The sequence below is a fragment of the Ammospiza nelsoni genome, chromosome 9 (genome assembly GCF_027579445.1).
Source record: "Ammospiza nelsoni isolate bAmmNel1 chromosome 9, bAmmNel1.pri, whole genome shotgun sequence".
In the NCBI taxonomy this organism is placed as follows: Eukaryota; Metazoa; Chordata; class Aves; order Passeriformes; family Passerellidae; genus Ammospiza; species Ammospiza nelsoni.
The window spans coordinates 18621660-18634886 of NC_080641.1; the positions used below are offsets into that span (position 1 = coordinate 18621660).

General features: G+C 39.6%; 1 protein-coding gene across 2 annotated transcripts in view; it reads left to right on the plus strand.

Annotated features, from left to right (window-relative positions):
- DPYD (dihydropyrimidine dehydrogenase) overlaps positions 1-13227 on the plus strand; it is a 338172-nt gene that overhangs the window by 273123 nt on the left and 51822 nt on the right. For both annotated transcript variants that reach the window (XM_059478500.1, XM_059478498.1), the window contains exon 19: positions 4263-4405. In XM_059478500.1, coding sequence (XP_059334483.1) covers positions 4263-4405 — 143 coding nt within the window. The remainder of the gene's footprint in view (positions 1-4262; positions 4406-13227) is intronic.

The following is a 13227-nucleotide window of genomic DNA, read 5'->3' on the forward strand; positions in this document are numbered from 1 at the left end:
CTTGTATAATGCTTTTCATCCAAGTTTATTGTTTGCTGTCATTGGGTTCTTTTTTCATTAGCATGATTAATTTTAACAGTGTGGGACATAACCATGTCAGTTTTCTTCCAAGAAGGTATCTACAGAGGGAGAAAAGGTGACGTTGCTTAGATTTGGGGGCTTACACTTTTTAGAAGCACAGACTTTAGTGGTGACTTATTAGTAAAATATTATATATCAACTGCTTCTTCTTTGTAATATTCAGGCTCAGTGGTTTAAATCTCAAATTAGTGATATAATAGAATGCAAATTAAAAAACAATTTTACTTGAAAATGCACAGAGTGGGGAAAATTGACCCAAATTCATTTTTGTTCCATCTAGTATCCATAGAAACAAATATTTGGTTTGGATTGATATACAATCCAAAGATATGAAAGTTTGCTTTCCTTTAAAATCTGTTTCTCTTGCTCATTGAGAGTTTGATAAAGACCACTGAGACTGTTTCAAGATTCAGTCTCAGTAATATCAGTCTGAATTGACTCTGTTGGCTGTTTTTTAATGGACCAGGATCATCTTTACTTCAAGGCCTCATATAGGCATTGAAAACTTTAAACTATCAAATTGCTCCAGTATATTGCAAGTGAGCCAGTATTCAAGATGTCTGAGATTATTTTTCTCCTCTTGCTGGATCAGTAGGATCAGATCTGAATTGTTTCTGCTAGGAATTCCCAAAGCTACTGGGTGCTTGAAACTTAACACCAGTTTTCTTGAGGAAAGTTTGGCTCTCAAGCCTCAATCTAGTGAACATTTTTAGTGTTTGACAGGATCAAGTCCTCTCAGGACTCCTAGTACTTATGAAGTCAGAATAAAACATGTGTCTTGTGGCATTGGTGAAGGGTGTTTTACTTCCTAAGGAAAAACAAGCAAACAAATATGCAGATATATTATCTTTGATCAGTTTGTCATCAGCCTGCTGTCCTCACTGGACAAGAGCAGCTCTGCCTACCTGTGCTGAGGAGGGGGAGACATTTGCTTGATGTGTGTTCTGCTTCTCCTTCCTGTTGTGTTTTCACTATTGGATTTCTTTCACTGATAGTCTGAAAAGTCTTATTTTTTATAAATCAAAACAAAACAATAGAGAAAGCCAAAGCTTTTTGTTTTAGGGCAAGAAAAAGGTCAGGGACTTTCACATATTAAAATTATTTCATTGTTTATGTCTTTCCATAGTAGCAAATATTTGTTCCATAATTAATGAGACCTGAAAGAGTAGCTTTCAACAGAGAGTAGCATGTCATCTCCATGAGGTATTTTTCTGTCTTTCATTTTTATATCTCACTCGCTTGCCTGAGGTCTTGATAAATGGACTTTGTTTATTAAATCTCATTATTTTACAGCAAGGTAAATGATAGCCACATCTAGCATCTGGTAGCAGCTGTAGCACTTCTATCAGGAGAGTACCATATCAGCAGTTTCCTCAGCTACGGGTGCTTAACTAGTGGAATTACAGATCCCAACGTGTCAAAGTATGTGGTAGATGCTTATCTTTTAGTATGTGAGCTGTCTTTCAAATGCATGCTGGATTTGGATCTCAGCTTCTTAAATACCATTGGATTTATCAGAAAACGTTCTGCAAATTCCCACTACTACTTACAGATCTTTTAAAAGTTGGCATTAAATCTCCTTTATTTCAACCTTTTAAAAACTGCTTCTCCACAAATCTCTATAATGGAATTTATTACTTTCCTACATACTTTTATGAAAATGCAGGAAAATAGAGATTGTTAGTCAAATTGAGTATTTGCCTTCTTTTTTAATAGCTTGGCATTACTATTGTTTCTATTGTCTGTATTCGTTTTTTTTCTTTAATCTGGTGGGTTGTTTCACCATTTCATTAGGCAGTGGGATCTTTATCACAAGGAAATCACTGCTGGTATTCCAGCCCAGCAGCTTTTGTTGCAGAGGGGGAAGCTGCTGAACTGTTGATGAAAAAATGTAAGGGAGAACGGCTTCAGCTTATGTTGTGCTTGTTCCATATGAGTAGACTAATAAAAAAAATGCTGGGATAAATGGTGAGACCTTAGTGAACCCTCTGATTGTCATTACATCCATTTATTTACTCTCATCAGAAGCACTTCTGAAATGTTTTTAAATTCATTTGGGTGAATTATAAATGAATGGAATACTTTTGCAATCATACCAATTTATCACTAATTTACTAATCACCAAATGTAAGTAATAACTCATATTATGAATATCAAATTCAGCTAGTACTAAGAAGTACCTGTGTTCCATACTAAATTCTAAGTCTCATTGCTAATTCTGCTAGACTTCATTGAATCATATGCTTGATTTCTTTGGGCTGAATGAAAGCCTTTCTGATTACATATTGTGCTGAAACCTTAAATAAGCTGTCATTTGGTCCTTTTCCTGAACTGACCACTGTACAGTCATTTAAGTGAGAAGGGGGCTAATTATATTCTGGAAATATTTTCCTATGCAACTCTTTGCTACAAGATATCTTTAAGGCCAAGGGTCTACAAGCCTTTAAAACCAATTGAAAGCAAACTCTTCAGAGTTGTATTGGGGTTAGAAGTATACAAACCTTCATGCCTCAAAGCAGATTGGGAAGAAATTTCCCTGTAGCCACATGATTTCAGAGTTACCAGTGTCTGTATTCATTCATCTTGCTAAGAAACATCCACCTCATCATAGTGGGATTCTGGAGCTGTGTTAGGCTGAAAGCAATGTAGCAAGTCTGATGCTTACTTCTAGCTTCAATTTCAAAAACTGAATATTTGAAGAATTTCCTGAACTACTGTTTTTTATGAGATGACTTTCAGTGGTTTTGGCTGTGTAGTGTATGTTTTGGCCTGTATGCCTTCCAAAAGACTTTATTTGTAAATCTGTCAGAGCAAACAGCATGGTTCCCTTTTTTTTTTTTTCCTCAAGCATGTCTCTAAGACTGGACCATGAATTATGTTATAATATTTGCTCTTTGGATGCTTAGCAGTCATCCTCTTTTAAAAAATTGTTCTGTTCCTTTCCAATAAATTGCAATCAATCCAGACCAAACAATGGGAAATAGTTCCTAGTGTTATAGGGAAAGTTCCTGCTCACCTCCAGATCCTTTCTGTGATCTGTTCTGTTGGGATCTTAGATTCTTTAAAGCAGTTTTGATGAGATTTCACATTTTTATCTATCAGGCTCTAGTTTTCCTGAAAACATATCAATAGTGCATCTTGGGTTAGGCTGTCCCTTTCATGTGCATAAAATTTAGTTGCTGTTACCTCATGCAGTACTGAGGGGGAAAAATGGTCTGACAGCCACAGCCATACAGATCCTCTGGGAGTGATGTGTCCTCTCTTACACTATTGTTGCCCAATGATGGCATCAAATTATCCTAAAGCTTCTCTAAATTAAGTAGAAATTTTAATAATGTGGAGGTTATCTAGAGAAATACCAACTAGCCTCAAAAATAACTGAAAGTGTCATCTATATCTGCTGTCCATCATTTAATGAGCAGCATCTGTAGTCATATTTTTAATACTTGCATACCATCAGTAGAATGTAGTCAAAACAAATGCACTGCAGACACAGTGTATTAAGAGTTTAATCATAATCCTCTAAATATAGCAGGGGATTGTCTGACTCAACTTCTATGTACCATTTGAAATATGAGCTCCAGTTTTAGAGATATTGCCATAAATGAATATACTTTTTTCTTTTGAGAATTCGACTATCATATTAATTGTTAGAGGGGGCTTACTTAAAGAAGTTCCTTAATCTACAGACATGCAGAAGGGGAAACAAATAAATTATTAAATGTCAAGTGCAGTGAAATGGCACTTTTAAAGAATTTTTAGGTGAACATATATAAATGAGATATTTGCTCTTAGTTGGACAGCATTTAGGTTCAAAAAATCAACCTGATTCGTTATGTAGAAAAATAGATCTTTTTATCTACGGTGTATTGTATGGTAAAGTATTGCTTTCTGTCTCAGACATGGTTAGTCTTTGTTTTGAGCATCAGCTAAAATGGTCAAGCTAGCTTTGCATTTTTTATCCAAATGTTTCTGCCATTTTCTGTATTCCAGCTGCATGCATAAATTGCTGTACAAGCATTGATACCACTTACAACCCACTTGGTGTCAGTTTATAAATTAATATAACCTTTGCACCTCAGATTAGGTGTTAGTTCCTGATGTTGCTGCAGCATGAGGGATGTGCAGGTTCCATCAGGGCCAGCTGGGATGTTGCTAACGCCGTGTCCTGGTTTCTGCAGGAAATGCCATCCGGCCCATCGCCCTGCGCGCAGTGTCCGCCATCGCCCGCGCTCTCCCAGGATTTCCCATCCTGGCCACCGGAGGCATCGATTCTGCCGAGGCTGGGCTTCAGTTCCTGCACAGCGGGGCCTCTGTCCTGCAGGTACAGCTTCTTTCTTTAAAATGTTAACGTTCAGGTAACTGTGATTAAGATGGTAATGTGGCTTCCTTTCAAGCATTCGGATAGTGTGGAGTTTCTACCATTGAGAAGAATTTTCATGTTTTTCAGTTCATGCTGCTTGCTAAGAGACATTCATTTCACATGGAGGTGGAGGAGGTGCTTCCAGAAGAAAGCTTTTGGTGTTCCAATACCAATCTGGGAAAAGGCTAACCATGAGTTTGTTAGGACTTATTATCTCTAGCTTAAATTATTTAAAATTTAAACATATCTCTCTCTTGTCATACAAACCAGGTTGACACAAATTTTATCTCGACCTATCTGTTCTTCCTGTATTCTCAGTTTTTCTTTTCTGCAAAGAGCCTTCTCAAGGTGAGAGGGCTTCCAAAAAGCACTGTGTTGGTCTCTCAGGGAGCCACGCTAAAGTCACTTTGGTTTATGAGGTGTCTGTGTCCCTTAGGGATGTTCATTGGAACAGGAGGTGTAGCGCTGCACCCACTGCTGGGGTGCTGGCCTTGCACTGGACTGAGGTGTCAGCTGCATTCAGCAGCCAGGCTGTTTGCATTGCCTGAGGGTTGGTTTGAGCTGCTGGCCACACTGGAATAGTTGGTGTGTCCCTGTCATGGAAGGAAGCCTTGGTGGCCTCGTATTATAGGCACCAGGAAATTGGCTGAAAATCAGCCCCTTACCTCTGCCAAGCATGTCAGGGCACCACTGCAGCATGCATGTTGGACTGGCTGAGGAGCAGGTGGTCTTTATGTCCCATTGTTCCATTGTATATTGTTACATTCTGGTAGATGTTCATCCCCTTTATCTGTGGGTCCCACCATAGACAACAGCAGCTGTGGAGCCTGTGAATGTCGGCTTTGTGTCACTCCATGGGATGACTAGAGTGGTTTCATTCCCACAATTCACTTTGACATTGAAATTAGATTCAGTGTGACCATCCTTTTTACACAGCTACAGTGACTGCTGCGATTAGTCATTTGTTTGCTGTTTCACAAAAAAAAAAAAAAAAGCCAGCTCAATATTTTGGTCTGGTTGGTTTTTTAATACGCATCAAAGTTAGTATCTCTGGGAGCTGAAGCAAAAGGCTGTTCCTTTTTTATAGACTTGCTGTGTTCCTTGGATTTATTAATACCATTTCCTTTTTTTTTTAGTTGTATCAAAGTGATTAAAACTTTTCTTTTTCATGGACAGATAAGAGATTGGCCTTTTGTACACAATTGTCTGAGAGCTTCTTCCATATAAACATGAAGTAATGGTGCAAATTGCAGGGCAGCATTTGTCTACGAAAAAAATAGGATTGGCAAGGATTGTTTTTAGAGCTTTAGATGCATTTAATTTGTTATTGCTAATAATAACAACTTTCAATGGCTTTGTCTGCAGCAATGTTGCATGATCTGGATTACACAGAATGAAATGATTTTCTGTTCTATGTCTGCTGTATCTGTTTCTGGATGACTAAAAATCAAGGAGTTTAATGTCCCTTTTGACTTCTATTTATATATAGATTATGTAGCTGTTTTTTATTTTTTCTTTTCCTGTTGATTTTTCCCAATGGTAATGGGAAATTCTGAAATATAATTTCATGCAGACATCCCAGTGAGTGCTTGAGAAAAAGACTATTTGATTTACAAGACATTAATTATTGTTTTCTTTTTAGTAGTAATCAAATTCTTGGAAACTGGCTTCCACAAATGACTTGGATCTATACAGGTCTTTTGCCCTGTACAGAACAATTTTTCTTTTCAACAAATTTTTCCCAGAGATGTTGAAAAAAGTCTTATTTTGTTCGTAGGTTTCGCCAGTTTAATTTAAGTCATCTCTAGAACTGATTTTAAACTCCTCTGGATCAAAAATATCCTCAGTTTGAGTGGTTTATTTCTGTTTCACTAACGTAGGGAAGTAGTTTAAACTGATCTCAGATAAATAGATTCTAAAGTGGCTGTGTAGGTAAGGATCTGAACTAGTTCAATTGCATCCATTTTAAAATAAACCTTTAGTAAGCTTCATGCTAGATTGTGAATACAGGCTGTAAGTCTTTCCCTTATGATGGGAAGGACAGATGGAAGGGAGAAGGAAATGAGTAATCTCTATAGAAAGTCGTTAAAGAAATGCACTTTCTGGGACTAGACTGAAACATATTTGCTTCTCAGATGAGATACATTGTAATAGAAAAAGACAGCCTCATCTTCGCAGGTTGCCTTTGGACCCTAATTAGGATAATGAGGATCATTTCCATTGTTTTCCTTCTAAACAAGGTAATATTCTTTTCCCTGAATCCCAATCTCACACGTGTCCTTGGTATCAAATGCCCAACTTGCTCCTTTAGCAGCCACAACCTCTGTTGCCTACAGCTTTGGCATTCACTTCTGCTTGCTCAGTACTGACATACAGAGTGAGTACAGGATTTGTAGATAACATCAAGTGAAGTGATGTACTGAATGATTCAGTATTTGAGATGCACTGCATAGCAAGTTCCTGAGTTAAGCAGGTTGGAGGTGGGACTGTGGTGGGGGAATTCTGTATGTGTGTGATAGCCTTATCCAAAGTATCTGCTTTGGATACTGTTGGAGGTGGTTCTGAAGAGAACTCAGACTGACACACCACTGCACATTTTGTGATCTGACTTCACATTTCCAAAGCCACAAGGATGCCTTATGACTGATCCAGAGGCAGGAAGCAAGCAGCCTGGGCTTTGGCAGTGATGGAGCAGCCTCTGTGCTCAGCTGTGCCTAAGAGGCACAGAGGGCTTTAAACTGGGCTGTGTCACTGCTCTCACCACCCTGTTGCCCAGCAGTGCCTGAGAAGGGCAGGGGTTGGCAGACCATCCAGCATTCCCCATGGTCCCATACTGCAGAGCAGCTCAGGCTCTGGTCTATCCATGGAGCCCAGCTCGAGAGCCTGGGACAGCAGCACTTGCATGGCCACTGGGCTTCCCCTCCTTGTGTCCCTACATGTCCAGTGTCTTCTCTGCCATGGCAGCAGGACATTCATGGCCTGGGATAACAGGGAGGCTTTGTGTGAGTTGATTCAACTGCAACGTAACATATCTGTTAGAGGAAAGGTTTATGAATAATAAATGTTCTTCCATTAAAAGCAAGATCAGGTTTTCCTCTTCAGATGTTTCACTTGCAATCAGTTCTCCATTATTTTTTCCAGATGCTTTTATTTTTAAAACATGGAGATTTATTTTCCATTTGCAAAATCATCATACACAGGAATGCAAGTCAGGAGTCAGGTGGTAAGCCATATTTTGCTGTATGCCATAACCACCTCAAGTGGTATTAAGCAGGTATATTAGGAAATGATGGGGGGAGAGAGTTTCAGGAATCAAAATATGTCCTATCCCTTCCTTTAGAAGATGGAGGACAACATCTGATTGTTGTTCACAAAAAGGTTTGGATGTAAGGGATTTTGCAGCAGGTATGAAAAACAAACTAGGTTATTGGAGTCAGTAGTAGCTGGGCTAAAGATTTTAGACAGTGATTCAACACAACATTCTTCTACTTCGTGGACTTCAGAAACACTTGCAAAAAGACCCCACTTGTGTTTTAATTTCTCCTGAAAGATGCTGAAACATTTCAGTCATTCGTCAGCTGATTCCATAGCACCATAGTTTTTTAACATACCTGAACCTACGAACCCTTTTTCAGTACAGGCATGAAAATTAAAAAAAAAACCCAACAATTTTAATATGAAGATAATCTTTCACTCATTGTATACCAGGAGCTCCAGAAATATCTAGAAAGCACCTTTCTGTGATACATTTCATTACAATTTTCCAGTGAGGGTGAGATATTTTATTTGTAATTTAAGTAAGCTTTTTTTAAAGCCCACATTTATCAAAATTAGAGGTATATCAATTTTTTTTGCATGTTTTGCAACATGTATGTGATTTACCCTGTCACACTGATGGTTTGTTAGATTTTTGCAAGGTTTTGAAAGAGACATACATTTTTTAAAGTCATCGTGCTGCAGGAAATTAAAATGGGAAACAATTATAGAAAATTCCAGCGGAAAGAGAAAATACATTATGGAAAAAGCAATAAAAGCATAAAAATATTAAAGTAAAAATCACTTCACAGTAGCCTGTATGATTCAATTGTAGATCAATATTGTGTAGTTAATGCATTAGCAGTAGAGCATTAATTTGCAATTACAGCAGGTGATCTGATCCTCTGTGTTCTGTCCATTGACATAAATGACCTTTTGTTGAAAGAGATTCTGTAGTCATTATTTCTAGCAGATGTAACTAAAAAAAAAGAGGTAGAACAAAGGGGTACTTTCTAAAGTATACTTGCTTCATGGTAGAACCTTTCAGCACTATTTTCTGGTATGGAATACTTTGTTCATCTGGAATATTGGTCATTTTCATGTAAAGAATATACATTCCTTTTCAAATGAATGTCTTTCCTTCACAAAGTATGGAGATCACACATGTCCTGTGATGCAGACATGGATGTCTGTAAGCAATGATTTAAAATCCACCCATGGAATGCTGCTTCTCTGTGGGACAGCCGGTGGCTTTGCCCTGGGCCCTTTTTCGGATCCACCTTCATCCTCCCTCATCTCCCTCTTGTCCTGGCTGGGCTGTTCCTGTGGGTGCTGTGCTCTTGTCCGCACCATGCTGTGTCCAGCCCATGTGGCCCTGCTGCCTCCAGCCTTGCCCCGTGTTCCTCCTCATCTCCCAGCAGGGGAAGGAGGTGGCAGTGTGCCCCAGAGCTGCCATGAGCTGGATCTGCCCCGTGCCCTTCCCTCCTGCCCAGCACCACTGTGGGTGGGACCTCGGGGATCTGAGGAAGAACAAAACCATTCTGGAAATGGGACGGCCCATGACAGGAAGGCATTAGTTATGGGTTTTGCCTCTGTAGGATAAACTCTCCCTCCAACATGAAGCATAGTGGTTTTTGTGAGACTGCTTGTAGATTTTTAATATTTTCAACAAGCCTTCTTGTTGGTACCACTTTGGAACAAAAGTCTCAAGGGATTCAGGACAATTTGATTATTATTTTTTCTTCAGCAGCCTTTTTACTGAAGCATTTAGCAGAGAGATTTTTATAGCAGCAGGATGGCCCTTTGTGTGTGAATAAACAGGCTTTCCCATCACAAAATCATGGGAATTGATCTGTGAGACAGTATTTTTATTGTATTTGTGCAAATGTGAAACTCTGTAAGGAACTCTATAATTTTTTTTATGGCTACAGAACTGCAGAGTAGAGATGTGGTTCTCCATGCACTTCATTACTCTTCTTTTTAGCTCATGTCAGTGTCTGTTAAGTCAGTGAAAACTCTGATACTTTAGTTAAGTGAGGATTAGATCAGGCCAAAAAATTCTCAGCCTGGAATTACTATTCATGCCATTTAATGCAGAGTGAAGAACTAAAAGACATTCAAATCATGGGAGTGCAGAGCAGGGGAGTGAGGGAGCTGGCCCTGTGTTTTGAAATTCCAGGTTAAGTTTCTACTGATAACCATTGGGGAAAAAATACTTTGTCTTGCAATGAAAAGCCATGATTTTGAATGCAGACAAAGCGTCCTTTGTCTCAGCCCTGCATGAGGAGAATGAAGCCGGGTGGATTGCTGCAGGTCTCAGGCAGGCACCATGGGTGTGCAGAGCAAGGCTGTGCTTCTCCTGCCCGGCCTCCCAAGGAGCCCACCCTGCCTCTGCCCCCCGCCTGTCCTCACAAGGCACATGGGGGAACAGGGGCTGCAGGCTTTGCGCTGTGCCAGGCAGAGTGCCCCAAGGGCTGCTGAGCCCAAGGACAGGCACACTTGGGCACCAGGTGGGCACAGTCAGGTTTCTGACACAGGCTGTGGCTTTAGGGGTAGAAAACAAAACCTTTCTGTGCAAAGCTGTCCATGGCACTGAGAAGTTAAGGTGCTAGACCTGATTCTTCTCTCATGATTGAAATTGAGAGAAGAATAGGTTGCTGAATGCAGTGTCAGGCTACCAAAATGATATGAGACAAGATTCAAGGGATGGTACTTTAGACCCACTAAGATTTTTAAGAAAAAAAATGCCACTTAAGGCAAAACCACTTTTCAGAGGTAAGTCCTTTGATTGAGATAAGTGTAGTCTCCTGTAGAAAGAGCAGGTTTTAGACTGTATTTCCAAAGAAACTTGATAGGTATTTGTACATCCATTTGAGTATCTTCCATCACATTTGAGCTTTTGTGGCCATTTTCACTGAAACTTGCCAGAAGGGAGAGTGTTTTACTCTAACAAATTTTGAGAAACAAAAAAAAAGGCAGAGGAGAGAGACTTGCTGCATTCCTTCACTGTAAGCACAAGCACACTATGAGCTCACCTTTATTAGACCTCTGGGAGCCCGCATGGGACAGCACTGTGTCAGCCACAGGAAAGGCTTTAATTGGCAGTCACACCTTATTAGACGTCAGAGAACCCAACCAGGAGACACAGAGCTGCTGGAAGCCAGATATCATTAGCTCCACTGCTCACAGAGCCACGCACTGAGAAAAGTCTTCAATGGATACAGCACTGAATGGAGTGGCCCTTCTCTGCAGAGATGAAATTTGCAGTACATGCAGAAACAAAAGAGGGAACAAAGTGCTGTTTGAACATGTCGACATAAAATCCTAAGAAAAATGAATGTGAAAGAGAGAAAAGAGTTGGGACAGACATATCCAAGCATTCACTTCTGAAAACATTTCATTATTTTCTGGTTTTTTCCTAGCCGCCCAGTGCTAATTACAGAAATTCAACCTGTTCTCAACTGTCTGTCTTTGCTAATAAAACAAAAAGTAATTAGAGGACTGCCACACTTGCTCCTTTACAGACTATTGGGAGAGAAATTGCTAATTGATAGTGAGAATCTTCTGTGAGAATTTCTTTTAAAGAAAATCAGAATTTGTCAAACAAAAACAATCTATAAAGTTTTTTTCCTTTTAGTAGTAAAAAACCCCATCAAATTAGAACAGATTTTCGTTATTGATTCTTACATGTTGTTTTTGCCACTTTTTAATGAAAAGTTGCAATATTCAAATTAGCACATTGTAAAGTTACAGACTAAATTCAACACTAATAATGCCTTTTATTTTGTGTAGTCTTGCATTAGTTCTACATTTGGAGCTGCTTTAGGGGAATTATCTATTAGTTTTCCTTTATTTCTGCTCATTTCACCAGCTAGTAAATGAAGTCTGCATAGATAGGATTGTTATTTCATAAATTTGTAAGAATGAATTAAAGCTCATTCTGTAACAATTGCTATTTGTCATTCTTGTAATGAATTCTCATGCAAAGTAGTTTCAGCTATCACTGTATGGTAGTAATTATTTACCAACAATTAGGTCTCAATTGAGCATCAGTTGAAATGCTGTCCTGTAGCAGTCATTCCCAGCCTCTGCAGGGGATTTGTTCTCCTGGGGACAGTGGACCTGCTCCCCTTTCCTGCCCTGCCCGGGTGCCTACCCTGCTCCTCTGGGTCTGGCAACACAATGACTTTCACAACTGAGGGGATGGGAAGAATAATTGCTTTGGCAATATATTTTTCTCCATCTCTCCCAAGGATCCACAATATAGCTTGTCCTTTGAAAGCCCAGTAGTGCTGCACCTATTTTTGGGGTGGATTCACACTGCTGATGTGGACTTGTACTGCTGCTCTCTTGCATGAACAGGCACAGAGCTGTTCTCCATGTGGACAAAGCACATGGTGTGAATTGACACCGAGTGAGTGTTGTTTAAAGTGTACAAAGTAAATGCAACATGGAGATGACTCTTCACAAGAGGCTTGGTTAATTGTTGATTAACCAAATTATAGGCAAGTTGTTTTACTCAGCTCATGTTGCTTTCAGACATGAAGCTAGCTCTGTTGTAGATTGAGTTCCCTTGAGTATGTGTGGAGGTGACTGGAAAATGAAACTGAAACTGTAGCCAGCTCCTAGTTGGATATTGAAAATAAATACAAAGCAAGATAAGCATAGTGGAAAATGCTGTGTCTTCATTCCTTTCTGCCATCTCCAATAGTTTCTTAGGAAAATTCCTGTGGAGTTATATTTTTTTAGGATGTTTTTTTTTTATGTTATATGTGTTGTAACTGCAGGGAACTTGTTTTCCAAAAAGGGAGAAGGTAAAACATTCAGTATTGCAAAGCTCTGTCAACAGAGAAGTTCTTGGAAACACTGTCAGTCATACAAGGAAAACACATTTAAGAAATTTTCCTTTTTATATTATAGCAGCTTTGTTGATCTTTCAGGCAGAGGCTGTAGCTGGCAGTGAAAGGAGGAAAGGGGAAGCCAGCAGTGGAAGAGGCTGTGCTCAGGGAAGGCATGGTCCTGGAGCCCACCCTGGCACAGCAATGCACTGCTGTGCAGCTCAGCTGGGCCTTGGTGCTGGGCTAGCTGCAGTTTGGTCACTGATCTTTTGCTTTTCCCAGTCGTAGAAAAATGGGTTTTCTGCTCAGGAAGGAGGGAGCAATAATTTTTTTTCCTGTTACAGCACAAGCCCCCTGACACAGCTTGATCTGACTGATGAGGGGTTCTTTTATCCATGCAATTAAAACAAAAGAAACAGAGAAAGCATTGTTTTTCTAAACTCTCATTTTGGAAGCTGGCAGTACATTTAAGAAAGGCTTTAACTTCCTTCAATATCATCACTTATGTTGCTGCTTTTCTTGCTGATATTTATTATTTGGATGGAGATAGGTAAAACAATCCCTAAGGAAATGTGGAAGTGGGTTTTTATCTCTGACACGAAGAATTCGCAGGGTCAGAACTATTTTGTTCACATGAATCTCACTCTTCAGTGGACACAGCAGCTGCTGCACAAATTCGTACAGGCAAGC